This window comes from Megalopta genalis, chromosome 1, assembly GCF_051020955.1.
Source record: "Megalopta genalis isolate 19385.01 chromosome 1, iyMegGena1_principal, whole genome shotgun sequence".
Classification (NCBI taxonomy): Eukaryota; Metazoa; Arthropoda; class Insecta; order Hymenoptera; family Halictidae; genus Megalopta; species Megalopta genalis.
In genome coordinates this window covers 26,631,110-26,644,085 of record NC_135013.1, presented here as the reverse complement: position 1 = coordinate 26,644,085, position 12,976 = coordinate 26,631,110, and the positions used below count along the sequence as shown (strand labels likewise).

Here is a 12,976-nt window from a genome sequence, read left to right as displayed (position 1 = left end):
CTTAGCGAAAATGCAATCCGTGGCTTCGTTTACGAGTTATTAACGAAAAACACTGACCAATCGGAGAATGAGTGCGACCGGCGCTTCGCCCCCGCAGCCAATGCCGCGTCGCGCCGGCCGTCTGACACAGTGGCAGTTGTCGCGAGGGCGGAGCGTCAGCCGTACGCGGTCTCTCATTGGTCAGTGTTTTTCATTAATAACTCGTAAACGAAGCCGCGGATTGAATTTTCGCTAAGGAAAAAGTTACTTCAAATCACCTCAGGAATCCCCCACTTCCGGGAAGTACCATAATTTTGGGACAATTTGGGAAATTATTTGGGAATTTACGTACTCGTCAGAAAGAACATCGTGAAAGGAAATTCCGTACAGAGTACAAAGTCTCATGACATCTTCGTCAACGTTTGCAAACGAACAAACGAAGTCCTCGTGTGCAGGGTGTAACGGCGATCGGATCGCCGTCGTTTCAGGGTGTAAATAATTCGCGCGTGCGTGAGGCTGTTTAGGAGCGGTCCCAAGGGTCGCGAAATTGGACCGAAATTTAAAAGACCCCGGCGATTCGTGCTGCTCCTTTTTCGGGAGGCAGCGGAGAAGCGGGAGCCGTGAGCACAGGGGAACCACGGCGACCGCTTTATGCAAATGTCGGCCGCGGTAGCTGGACCAGGTAGCCGGCTCGTAATTTACCGAAAATATAGTCGAGGCTCGCACAGGTGCAAGATCGGCCGGTTGATGGCGGTGCTTATGGATCGGCGCGGAGCGTCTCCCGGCCGGGATCTAATTTCGTCGTTCGGGAAGGGAAAAAGGAGGATAGAGCGGGCGAAAGATAAGATTGCCGCGTGTTCCGCGGCGGTCGCGAACCACGCGGGCAGAAGGGACGCGGAAATTCCAGCGTTCCTCTCTTCCTATTTCAAGAAACGAGCAACGCGGTACCGGCTACTCTCGGCGACGGCTTTGAAGACCGGCGAGACCCTTACCAGGAAATACGCTTCGCGAACGCGAGAAAGAGAGAGAGAGAGAGAAAGAGAGAGAAAGAGAGTAGAAGAGAGGAGCAGAAGAGAGGAGGAGGAGGAGAGAAGAAGAGAGTCAGCTCTCGTTGGTCCGCGTCTCTATCGACTCTGTTTTCTCTTATTCCTCCTCGTCGCGTTCTTTTTGCACCGGTTCCCGGGCTTCCTCCTCCCGGGGTCTCTAGGAACGATTCCTCATTCGTCACGAACAGGTGCGGGCTTGATAAACGAAACTGCCGCGACCGCGGTTTACCTGGAAATTAGGGGAGGCAGTGCACACGGTCGCCAGCGGTGGCGGTGTCGCGACACCGGGACACGCTTCTAATCGGAGCCGGATCGAATTTCGCGCGGATCGTTACCCGGCGAAATCGCGCGGCGATCGCTGATCCCCGTGGACGTTCGCGTTACGCCGGCCGAACGATAACTGTACCTTGATTAGGGCTGCAAGCTCGCGTTCCCGGTTACCTGTTGCCGCGATCCGCAAGATTTACAAGCGAAACCGTAATCGCGAGAGAGCGAGCGAGCGCGCGCGCGCGCGGACAGGCCAGTTTCCTCCTCGCTAACGAGGATTTCGCGTCCGCCGTGAATGCAATCAGCTCGCCACGGCTACCGGCGCGCGATCGTTAACAGGGATTTATAATAAAGACCGGGCGAGAGATAATGGCGGATAACGCGCTCGCGGCTCGAGGAATCCGCTCATTGACGTATCGCCGACCTGCCGGCGCCCTCTCGCGCGTTTAGGGGACGTTTACGACGCTTACGACGCGTTCCCCGCAGCACCCGCGCGACGACAGTGGCCGCCGCTTTTAACGAGCATACTTTTGACGGCTACCATAAAGCCCGCGAAGCCCCCGTGACAACGACCTTGTCGACGCTCTCGACCCCGGCACGGAGAGCACGGGGCCCTTAGTCATCGTAGGAATGTCGGACTGACCCGATGCACTTCCTCTATCTGACAGATGCTGAACGAAACGACGCGGTTACGCGCGCATTATCGAATATTCTTAATGGACCTGCGGCACTTCGAGTAATGGAGGCTTCTAGCACCGCTCCCGAACCTCCACATATTTTTCTTCGCGTCGTACACGATTCTTTTGCACCGCTTCCGAGATCGCCGGCATTACCCCGCTGCGGTTTCGATACGATCGCCTTTTCGAATCCGATCGAACGACATTTTACTGTGTCGCGGTTCTCTGCTGTCCAGGTTACTTTATGCCGTAAATAATAATTATTATTATTTGTAGTATGCGAGTGAAAGTGTCCTTTGTTACAGAAGAAGAAGAAATAAAAAAAGAGGGTTTGTAGAGCCACAAAGTCACGCGAGTACAATGAAAATAAAAATATTTATATAATGATACAATACAAAAAGTAAGAAATAGTGTAGTATACTATATAAATAGAGTGCGAATTTTTATGCGAAATAAGACTTGTCTGCATCAATTGCAAGAAATAGAGACTAGATAGCAAGTTCATATTTTCTTTAATCCATTATTCGCCAATGTCCCAATTCTGGGACACTTCTTTAAATTTTTTTCTTTTAGAAACTGCAACTTCTAAATAAAATACAGGCATTAAAATAGTAAGGGCATGTCACGTGCTCCATGAAAGTATTAAGAATTCCCGCTATTTTGTTCTAAACAATTGCAAACTTCAGGTTGAAACTAATAATCTCAATTTAATTTTTTCGGTTCAATCATTTAATATAATCATAATATTAATGAGTTAATCATTTTAATAGATTGAAAATAATAGATCCATAATTTAAAATTTCTTGAATCTTTATATATATATATATATAATGTATATAAAAATGTGTATAAAATATATATATATATATATATATATATATATATATATATATATATATATGTATGTATATATTTATAATATTTCGAATTACAGCTACCCAATTTTGCCTAAAATGCATCAAATCCGCAGTCGAATAACAAATTACAACATCAAATACAGTAAATACGTATAGTACAAGAAAATACTATAACAAACGAACGATTGCCGGAAGTACAAGCAGAGAGCCGTCGCCGAACAAAAAATGCAAAGGAAAGCTCAACAGAAAAAGTGAGAAAATTTAGATCGTAGTCTAGCGAAGCATAACCGTAACCGATAGTCAGCGTGTCCGAAAGATGCGCACGAGCTGTGAAAATAATCGAGATAGATCGCGTACATAAATACCGTAGCTCTCGTAATCGAGCAAAGTAACGAGGCAACCGATGATGACTCGCGTGGAAGGGCCAACGAAGCTTAATCCTGACAAGCTCGAACCGCGCGGCCGTTTCCCACCGAAGCCGCGCCGCGGCGAAATTCGACATAGTCGCGATAAAACGTAGATAAACGGTTTATCCTGTTGTCTCGATAACGAGGATAAGAGGATCAGCGTTAAGGTAGGCTCGCACGGTATGCCAGGTGTCGGACGCGGATTCCCGGAATGCGAGAAGACAGCCGGCAGACCCGAGGCGGGCTCGCGAGTGCATCCGCGGAGACCGCGGCCGGCGTACGGTCAATGCACCAGCCCAGTTTTCAAAATAACTTCAAACGCGGCTGCCGTATGAGCCTGTCTCCGTTGCCCCGTCCTGCCCCCCCCCCCCGTTTCACGGAATCGAGAATATCCTCGGACATTCGCAGACTGTCTCTTGACCAGGCGCCAAATCGCCCACTTTATATTTGCCCGCCGCCACGGGAATATGCACGGGCCGATTCTATAACCGTGCGGCCGTCGTCTGCCGAGTGAATCACTCGGGGGTGCAACGGGACCACCAAAACCTCCACCCGTAACTGGAAGAAATTCCTGGTTACCCTCCACGTTCCCCGAAACACGCCGCGAAGTACGGGCGCATCGGGAGGTACCCCTCGCGTTCTTTTTAAATTTTCGTTTCAGGCTCGGATAAAAAAAAAACGAGTTGGAGACACGTGAGTTCTCCCACTTTTTTATCGTGCTAATCGCAAGTTTTGCAAATGTCGTCGTCTAGTAAACTAATCACACTCTCACTCATGCACTGAAGATAGAGCGAATATTCGTTTAATACTAGATTTACTACTAGATTCGCTAATTTTTTAATTTATTTTTTTGTTCATATCGTAAAGATATGAGTTATTCGATCAATTTGTATGTTACTTACGGCAAATGTTACGATAACGCTTGTTAGAAATCAGAATAAATGTCTTATTGTTACTTTTATGACCCAACATAAAACAGCTGTTTTTTGTGCTCCGTAAATCTAGCGTTAATCGTTGTCTAATAAATCAGCCCCTCTAACGTCTCTCAAAAAACTGAAGACTGGCCTAATTACTGGCCTAATAATATATAATATAATATAATACAATATAATATATATAATATAATATAATATAATATAATATAATATAATATAATATAATATAATATATATGTTTATATATATAATAATAATAACTGGCCTAATTACAGAGAAGTTATCCCGTTTCAAAAGTAGCGCGAAGACTTTCTTCACACACCGTATATCGCAAGATTATGAAAACGTAATCACAACAGTTTAATATTATAATCTTGTAACGAAGATACGCGATCGAATACGAACACGTAAATAAAACAGATTGTAAAACTCCACAAGAAGAAGAAAAACAGTTTACATCGACGTAACGCGAAAAGCTTCCAAATCTGGAAAATTTGTAAATAAGCTCGTAAATTCAGGAACTAAATACACACCTCCGCCGCGGAGCACCCCTTCACCTTGATCTGGCGACGCCTGCACTTCCGATGCAAACCCAGGATCGTCCCGACGACCCTGAAGAGGTCCGCCGTCTCCCCGAGACACATCAGTTTCGCACGGACTTTCTCGATCTTGAAAACAGCGGTTCTAAACGATTAAGAACCGCGACGGTCACATGTGGACGACACTAATTTTTAACCATTCGCAAAAGTCGACTGGTAACCGAACTGCTCAACCATCGCACAACCGCGACGAGCGTTAACTTATTACGAACTTCGGAGTTAATCGACTTACGCGATCGATAATTACGGCACTGGACGCGTCAAACGATCTCTTGGTCGACGATGTCACTTCGAAGATTAAAGCTTAGATCGCGTCGCGGCGAAGAGCAGGGATTCCACGTGGCTGACGACGAAGACCACCGGCCTCGAACCGCGCGATCGGTGCTCGCAAGATCGACTGACTGACAGGCCAAGGGAGGGCCTTTTACCGATTATTGGTGGCCGACGCTCTGGTGGTCGAGCGGCAAAGCAAAGGCACCCCCGAAATCGTTTACACTCGGATTTCCTTTCGCCGCTTATCGCACCGGCGCGGCAAACCTCTCTGTTTGTTTCGGAACGATCGCGCGACGCACCTCCTGCGGCTTCCGTCACCGAGCTTCTGCGAAATCGTACTCCGATCCCGTGAGATCCCTTCGCCGGCGATTAGCATCATCCATTATTGCCACCGCCACACTTCCACCGGTTTATAAAGCGTTAATATTCCCCGCAGGAGATCCAGGAACTGCTCTTCTCGTTAATCAATCGTCCGGTTTTATGCGCCGCGGCGAGCAATATAATCGATCGTCAACCGGCATTTCTCGACGAGCGTTACGGATCATTGCTTGTTGCGGAACCGAGACTGCTCCCAGCGCGGAACGATCGGCTTTTCAATTAACTTCTCTGAACGCCGCGGTGAACACGTGAATTTTCGCTGTGACTACGATGCGCTCATTAACGCCGGAATCGCGCTCTCGAATGCTTTTCGCTCGACGAAAATAAGAGAAACATATTTACGCGGGTTTTTAGCGATTTCTAGCGTGCCCGAAGAAACGAAATTGAAGTAACTCTCTCAATGTTTGCGATCTCGGTGATCGTGAATCAAAGAAATTCGGTGGAAATTCGACGGATCCCGAAAATCTAGCGTTAAACGGATTGAACTAGCGGATTTGATGCATATATACGCGGTTTTTTTAGCGATTTCTTGCATAACGCGTGCCCGAAGAAACGAAATTGAGTTAACTCTCTCAATGTTTGCAATCTCGGTGATCGTAAATCAAAGAAATTCGGTGGAAATTCGACGGATCCCGAAAATCTAGCGTTAAACGGATTAAACTAGAGGATTTGATGCATATATACGCGGTTTTTTTAGCGATTTCTAGCATAACGCGTGCCCGAAGAAACGAAATTGAAATAACTCTCTCAATGTTTGCAATCTCGGTGATCGTGGATCAAAGAAATTCGGTGGAAATTCGACGGATCCCGAAAATCTAGCGTTAAACGGATTAAACTAGCGGATTTGATGCATATATATGCGGTTTTTTAAAGCGATTTCTAGCATAACGCGTGCCCGAAGAGACGAAATTGAATTAATTCTCTCAATGTTTGCGATCTCGGTGATCGTGAATTAAAGAAATTCGGTGGAAATTCGACGGATCCCGAAAATCTAGCGTTAAACGGATTGAACTAACGGATTTGATGCATTTACGGCAGAAATATAAAAAAATATAAAGAATGTCGATACGTACCCATTTCAACATATTAAAATTTTATTACGGAAACGGATAAAATTATACTTGGCTCGTTATTTGTTCTGCGATTGATACAGGAAACGTTTCTTTCGCGCAAGATCCGCGCTCTCGTTATTATCGCCACGAACCGCCGCGATTGTATTAGTCCTCGCATAAACTGAAGAGTTTTTGCTGGAATGCAAACGCGATTAACGTTCCGCGAATGTAATTCACGATATCGATTTCTCGTCGAACGAATGAAAGCATTTTTGTTGTTCTTTAACCTTCTGCGCTCGAGCGGCGATACTTAGGCGCCACTTGGAATTCCTACGCCACGTTTCAAAACATGTAGTTGTAATAACATCAAATCGGTTTACATATGAGCCGTTTATTTTGAAAGTGGCATAAGTCACTTTACCGTAATGAAAAGTGGTGATTTTTTAATGTTTATACGAAGTTATTTATACTGAGAAAAATATCAGTATCCTGAGATAACAAATACAAGCAAATCTTCTCGAAAGTTAGCATCCATATTTTGAAACGTGTTAAAACGCAAACCCTTAAATATATCGACTTAAAAACAAAGTGACTTATGCCACTTTCAAAATAAACGGCTCATGTATATAGATATATAAATGAATTAATAAAAAATTTATAAATAATATATTATAATATAAATAATAAATGTATTATAATATAAATTAAATAATATAGTAAATATATTTATTTACAAAATTTATAAGCAAATATATTAATAAATATATATAAACTTTAATTACACGCCTAGCAGGAGAAAACCAGTGAAGTATGGAAAAAATTCGCGTTTTAGATAATATTTAATATTATCGAAACTAACGCCAAGATTTCGATCACGAGTATATAACGGGGATTTTTAGGATTTCGAAGGGGTTCCATTCGAATCAATTAGAAAATTGGTGAAAGCAAATTTTGCACATAATGTGTTAAGATTCATATTTGTCCCATAATTGTGTTAATACTGAAAAAGGTACATTTAACCTTTCCAGCTATTAATATAATTATAGAATATATGACAATAAAGCACATCGTAAAATGGAAATACATATCGTCGGACGAAAGGCTCGTTCCGATGAAACTTTCTATTGTTCGACTTTCTTCGTTGCCGAGTTTATAGTCTTCGAGGGAGACAATCGGTCGGCAGATTGCGGGAAAAACCCAGGAAAAGGGCTCCTGACGCGACGGAAAACGGAACAATAGCTTCAGGTATGTCGAGAACGGTCGACGTGGCTCCAATAACATGCGTCTGGCCCGGAACAATGGATCATTCGGAAATTACTACGTGAATTCCGCGGTGTTGGCGGAGTCAGGTCGGGCCGGGTCGGGCCGGGTCTAGCGAAGTCGGGCCTCGTTTACGACCGTCAACGGCGCGTGCCGGCGCGACGCGTCGCCGCGACGAGGTAAACGCTCCTAATCCACATCGGAGCCAGACAGAGTAGGCCAACCGATAAATTCAGCGCAGCCTTCGCGGAATATCGGTCGTTTCGCTTCGCGCGATCGACTCCTGGCTGCCGGCCATTGTTAACAACGACGACTCCAAGCGACAATTGCGGAACCCTATCAACTTATTGTCTCGGTTTGTCGGACTCCGTCGTCCCCCGCCATTTACCCGACGATCGTTTCTGTCCGGTTAAAAATAGATACGTGGACTGCGGATTTTACGCGTTTGTGGGTTAAACGAGATAACGTTCGATATCGACGCGTTATTATTCTTTTATCATGCACCGATTATGGAACCGGCTGTGGTAACGTCCGAGGTGCGAAGGAACAGCTTAACTCTTTGAATGCCGAACAACGATGCATCGTCGTTGGCTACACATTTGAGAAAATGTGTTTTCAATGTTCTTAATAAATAGTAGTATTATTATCTATCTTCTACTTTTATCGCGAGCTTTAGTACAGTAGAGTAATGTCTCTCTAATTGACGCCCAGATTGCGCACAAAAACGGACAATTTGGGAAGAGTAGATAGTTATAAATTATTCACAATTATAAAAACGAGCCGCAAGGCTCGAATAATCGTATCTCCTCTTCCCAAATTATATTGGACATTTTAGTGGACAATCTGAGCGTCAGTAAGGGAGACATTACCGTATATCAAACAAATTTGATGTATTTTTCTCGGATTCGCGCGACGCTTTCGATCGACGCTGAGAGAGTTAAAACTGCCTGAAGAAAGGCAAAATCGAAGCGGAAACATATAAAGCACATTATTATCATCTTACTAGAACGAAATAAAGACAAATTCCTTCCGAATTACACGCGAAGACAGTCTGCAACCGGCGCGGACAGCGTTTCCGTCGCATAATTCCCCGCATCTTCGTCCGCGCGAAAAGTGTGGCAGTTTTCTGGCTGCAGGAGCAGCCCCGCGACAGAGATATGTTTAGCGGCGTTTAAGCAGCATCCCTAAGCCGGGAGAAACAAAGAAAAGACCGCGAGTGCGGCCGACGAAGAAGAGAGCCCGATGAATCGAGCGTTTTTCGCGATCTCGATCCCGCCACCTGTCGTCGCTCCGTTTCGCCGCGGCGGCCGCTTCTGCATCCCCCGGCTCTTCTCTCTCTCCCTCTCTCCCGCGAATCGTTGTCGGGGGTGTGTTTTTTTGATTTCGAAACCGGATACTCTGGATATTCGGTGCGAAAGCCGGGCGACGAGGCAAAGGAGGAGGAGCGGAACGGCGCCAAAATAGAAACGCAACGGGGTGAACGCTACAAGTGGGACGTCGCGAGCCAGGAACACGGTGACGGCGACGACCACACGACCAACGAGACCAACAGGGATCGACGGAGAAATGCATCGAAATAACCGGACGACTGGAAGAGGTCCAAGAAGAAGGAGACTGCCGTTCCACGCGCCGGCGAACGAACGAGACAGTGCACGTCATTCACGAGACACGAGGACCCTTCCTTCCTTCCTTATCGATGCCACGACCGCTCGGCCCGATTACGCGCTAATTTATGGACTTCTGCGCCAATTTCACAGGCTTTCGGGCCCGATTCTTAAACACCTGCAGCCGTAAATATCCGTTTATCCCGCTGGTCGCGTTCGTTTAGACGATATCGACACGCGCGCGTCCACCGTCTCGACCACCCAATTCCGGAGGTTTTTATTTAACACGCGCGAACTCCGCTCGAAGTTTCAGCGCGGGACCGGTTAAATAATGAGAACGAGACTAAACGAATGTGAGAGTGAACTGTTAACCCGTTGACCGTCGCATCATAACACCAGGGAGTCTCATTATTTCGGAGCGGTTTAGTTAAAGAAACTGAGACCAGAACGTTCGAGTCCATCTGCATTTCTCGCTTAAATAACCTAATCGAATTTCATGTAGTTTTCTTTCTTCCGTTTTTTTATATTTTCGAATGTTGTTTTTAGCTTTATGTTATTGTATTTTATCGGTCTTTATACGACTGCTACATTATTATTATTATTGTTATTATTCTCTCATTGTAACAAAGGGTTATTCCGTCGACCAATAAAGCGATTAAACATTCAATATTAACACTAGATTTCGTCGAAATGACGGGCTTCTTAATTTACGATTATTCATATCGTGAAGATACATTTACGAGCTATTTATTCAATTTATATGTTACTCACGGCGAATGTCGCAATGAACGCTTGTTCAAAATCAGAATAAATGTCTTATTGTTACTTTTATGGGCCAATATAAAGCAGCTGTTTTTCTGTGCTCCGTAAATCTAGCGTCAAAAAAACACGTCGGCTGAATCGCAGCTCGTAAAAATCGTACGAAATCCGACGAATTTATTTCGCGACGAAACAACCGAGATCTGCGATCTCAGATCATCGATCTGCGTATCTCATACATTCCGACGAACTTTCATTTCCTCGATAAACCGTAACAGAGCCAGCATCGTGACGAAGAACTGTTAATTATTTTCCCGATTCCGCGAACGCGAGTCAAGCACGGATCCGCTCGATATCGCGACGCGAGTTCGTTCCCGAATCCGATCGAAGCACCCTACGCTCGGGACGCATTCGGGACAACGTTCGCGTGACGCGGATCGTTCGAGAAGCAGATGGAAGCACGAATTTTCCCGGACAGCTCCCGTGGGACGCAATCGTCCGGTTTCACGCACGGCTGGAAAGCGAGTCGGTTTATCAGGGAGAGAGAGAGGGAGAGAGAGACAGTGGATCTGGTCTCTCTCGGCCTGCTCGTTATCGGAGGCCGGGGACCAAGGAGCCCCGAGATTGCGCGGCGGACCGACGCAACGAGCGACGACGACGGGATTCACGTGACTGCCGTCGAGGAATTTGAAAAAAGCATTTCGATAAATGACGGCGGCGAGGGGTGTGGGGCGGGTCGCGAGCGGGGACGTCGGCCGTCGCGAGATGAAAGTCCGCGTGGAATTTCAATCGCGGGACCGTTTCCCGGAGGGTGTCTCCCCGCGGTCGGAGGATCTGAGAGGACGTGAGAGGACGTAAGAGGATCTAAGAGGGTCTAAGAGCGTCTAGAAGGGTCTGGGAGGAACTACGAGGATCTAGGAGGGTCTGTGAGGATCTACGATGATCGAGGGTGACCGAGGACTCACCAGCTCCAGCTCCAGCTTGCGGACGTCGTAGTATCCCTTGTAGTATTTGAACCACATCACTTTTTTCTCACTTCTCACCCCGTCGAGACCATCGTAACCTCGCGGGCTCGCGGTGGGGGAGGTTCGGCCGCGCGAACCGCTCGAGCTTTCTCGCGACGATTTTCGCGGCGCTTAATCCGCGACACTTTCGCGCGGTGGGATCGAGAAGTTTCGGCGCGATCGCGTTGCATCGACTGCTCGAATGAAAGGGAGGTCTTGTTCGGTCCCTGCGCGTGGTATCGCGGCAACGCGTAAGATAAATACACGGAGCGAAGCAGAGCAGAGTGGATCGGCGAGGGAGAGAGGAGAAGAGCCGAGAGAAAGAGAGGAAGAGAAAGAGAGAGATAGAGAGATAGACGAGAGGAAAGAAGAGAGAAGAGCGTGATACGATGCACTCGAGGACCCTTGAGAAACTGTTCGGCTCGCGGCATAGCACCGAGGGGCCAAGTATAGACGACGAGGGTTCGTGAGCGAGCGAGCGAGCGTGAGCTCCGCGGTGCACGCGCGCTCCCACTTCTCTGATCTATGCTCTCTGCTCTCAGATGCTCTGTGCTCTCTATCTTCTCTCATTGTCGGCTTCAGCGCCGCGCAGCGGGCCGATGTGACGAGGTTTACTGTACCTTGACGAACTCGACTACTTCGACGAAATTGTGTCAAACACCATCGGGTGAAGTGATGATTTTTTTTCTTTTTTTTTTACGTTGAAACTGAAACGTTGCGGAATGAGAGAAAAGTAAACAGAATGTAGTATGAACATTATTTAACCATGACTGTTAGTATTAGTCTTTACGGACCCGTTTCGGAGCACGAAATTATCTATACTATATCATTTTATAAAAGTAACAATAAGACATTTTTTTTTATTCTGATTTTTAACAAGTGTTATTGTAACATTTACCGTAAGTAAATTGAATATAATAAATAACTCGTAAATGTATCTTTAAGATACGAATAATCGTAAATTAAAAAATTTCCGTTATTTTGACAAGTTTCGTAAATCTTGTGTTAATAAGGATCACTAATTTTTTTTTTCATTTACGATTATTCAGATTGTAAAGATATATTTATAGATTACTTGTACGATATACAATTGTGGTAAATATTACAATAACAATCGTTAAAATCAGAATTATTTTCTTATTTTTACTCTTATAAACTAATATAAAACAGCTGCTTTCAGTGCTTCGTAAATCTAGTATATTGACTCTTTGCACTCGTGTGGCGAGTCTGAGGCGCCACTAAAAATTGTTATATCATTTCTCGAAATAATTGTAACAGTGCCAGATTTGTTATATTTAAAAAAAAAACAATTAAAACAGTAAGCATTGTACTTTCCAATAGTCTCAATTTCAAATGCATAAAGTGCATTAAATCGTATAAAATGGAAATACTGTAGATCAGAAAACATCTTCTGGATTTCGAATTAAAATAGCTTCGAACGCAAAGGGTTAAACTTGAAACATTTCACGAAAGTTATGATTTATCCAATATCATGCACTGTGTCTTTTTTCTATAATATGTTATAGATATAATATAAGTGTTTATAACATCCATTTATAACATAATATGTTATAGATATTATAATGTTATTCATAGATTTTGACACGCCGATTTCAAAGCCGATCGCAAAATTTATCGACCGCTCCAGGATTTTCAACGAAAAAAAAAATCAGCGGGCTATCGAATCATATCAACGAAGAAATCACGACTTCGTTAGTTCTTTCGCCTAAATCGATTTTTCTTTTTTGTTCAAAATCCCGAAGCGGCAAATAAAGTTTTACGACCGGATTTGAAATCAGCACCTCATCATCGGGACTCTCTGCTCTCCGATCCTCTCCCTTTCTTACCCACCCCGAACCTTGCTCCCCGCTCTCAAAGA

The 12,976-nt window shown here is 45.2% G+C and overlaps 1 protein-coding gene across 6 annotated transcripts in view; it reads right to left on the bottom strand.

The window, feature by feature from the left end:
* Nucleotides 1–12,976, bottom strand: part of LOC117220279 (uncharacterized) — a 350,048-nt gene that overhangs the window by 27,169 nt on the left and 309,903 nt on the right. The window contains exon 1 of one of the 6 annotated variants that reach the window (XM_033470130.2): nucleotides 4,702–4,926. The exons of the other annotated variants lie outside the window; for them this stretch is intronic. Coding sequence (XP_033326021.2) covers nucleotides 4,702–4,812 — 111 coding nt within the window. The 5' untranslated portion in view covers nucleotides 4,813–4,926. Of the gene's footprint in view, nucleotides 1–4,701; nucleotides 4,927–12,976 lie in introns of those variants that run through there. 6 annotated transcript variants of the gene reach the window in all.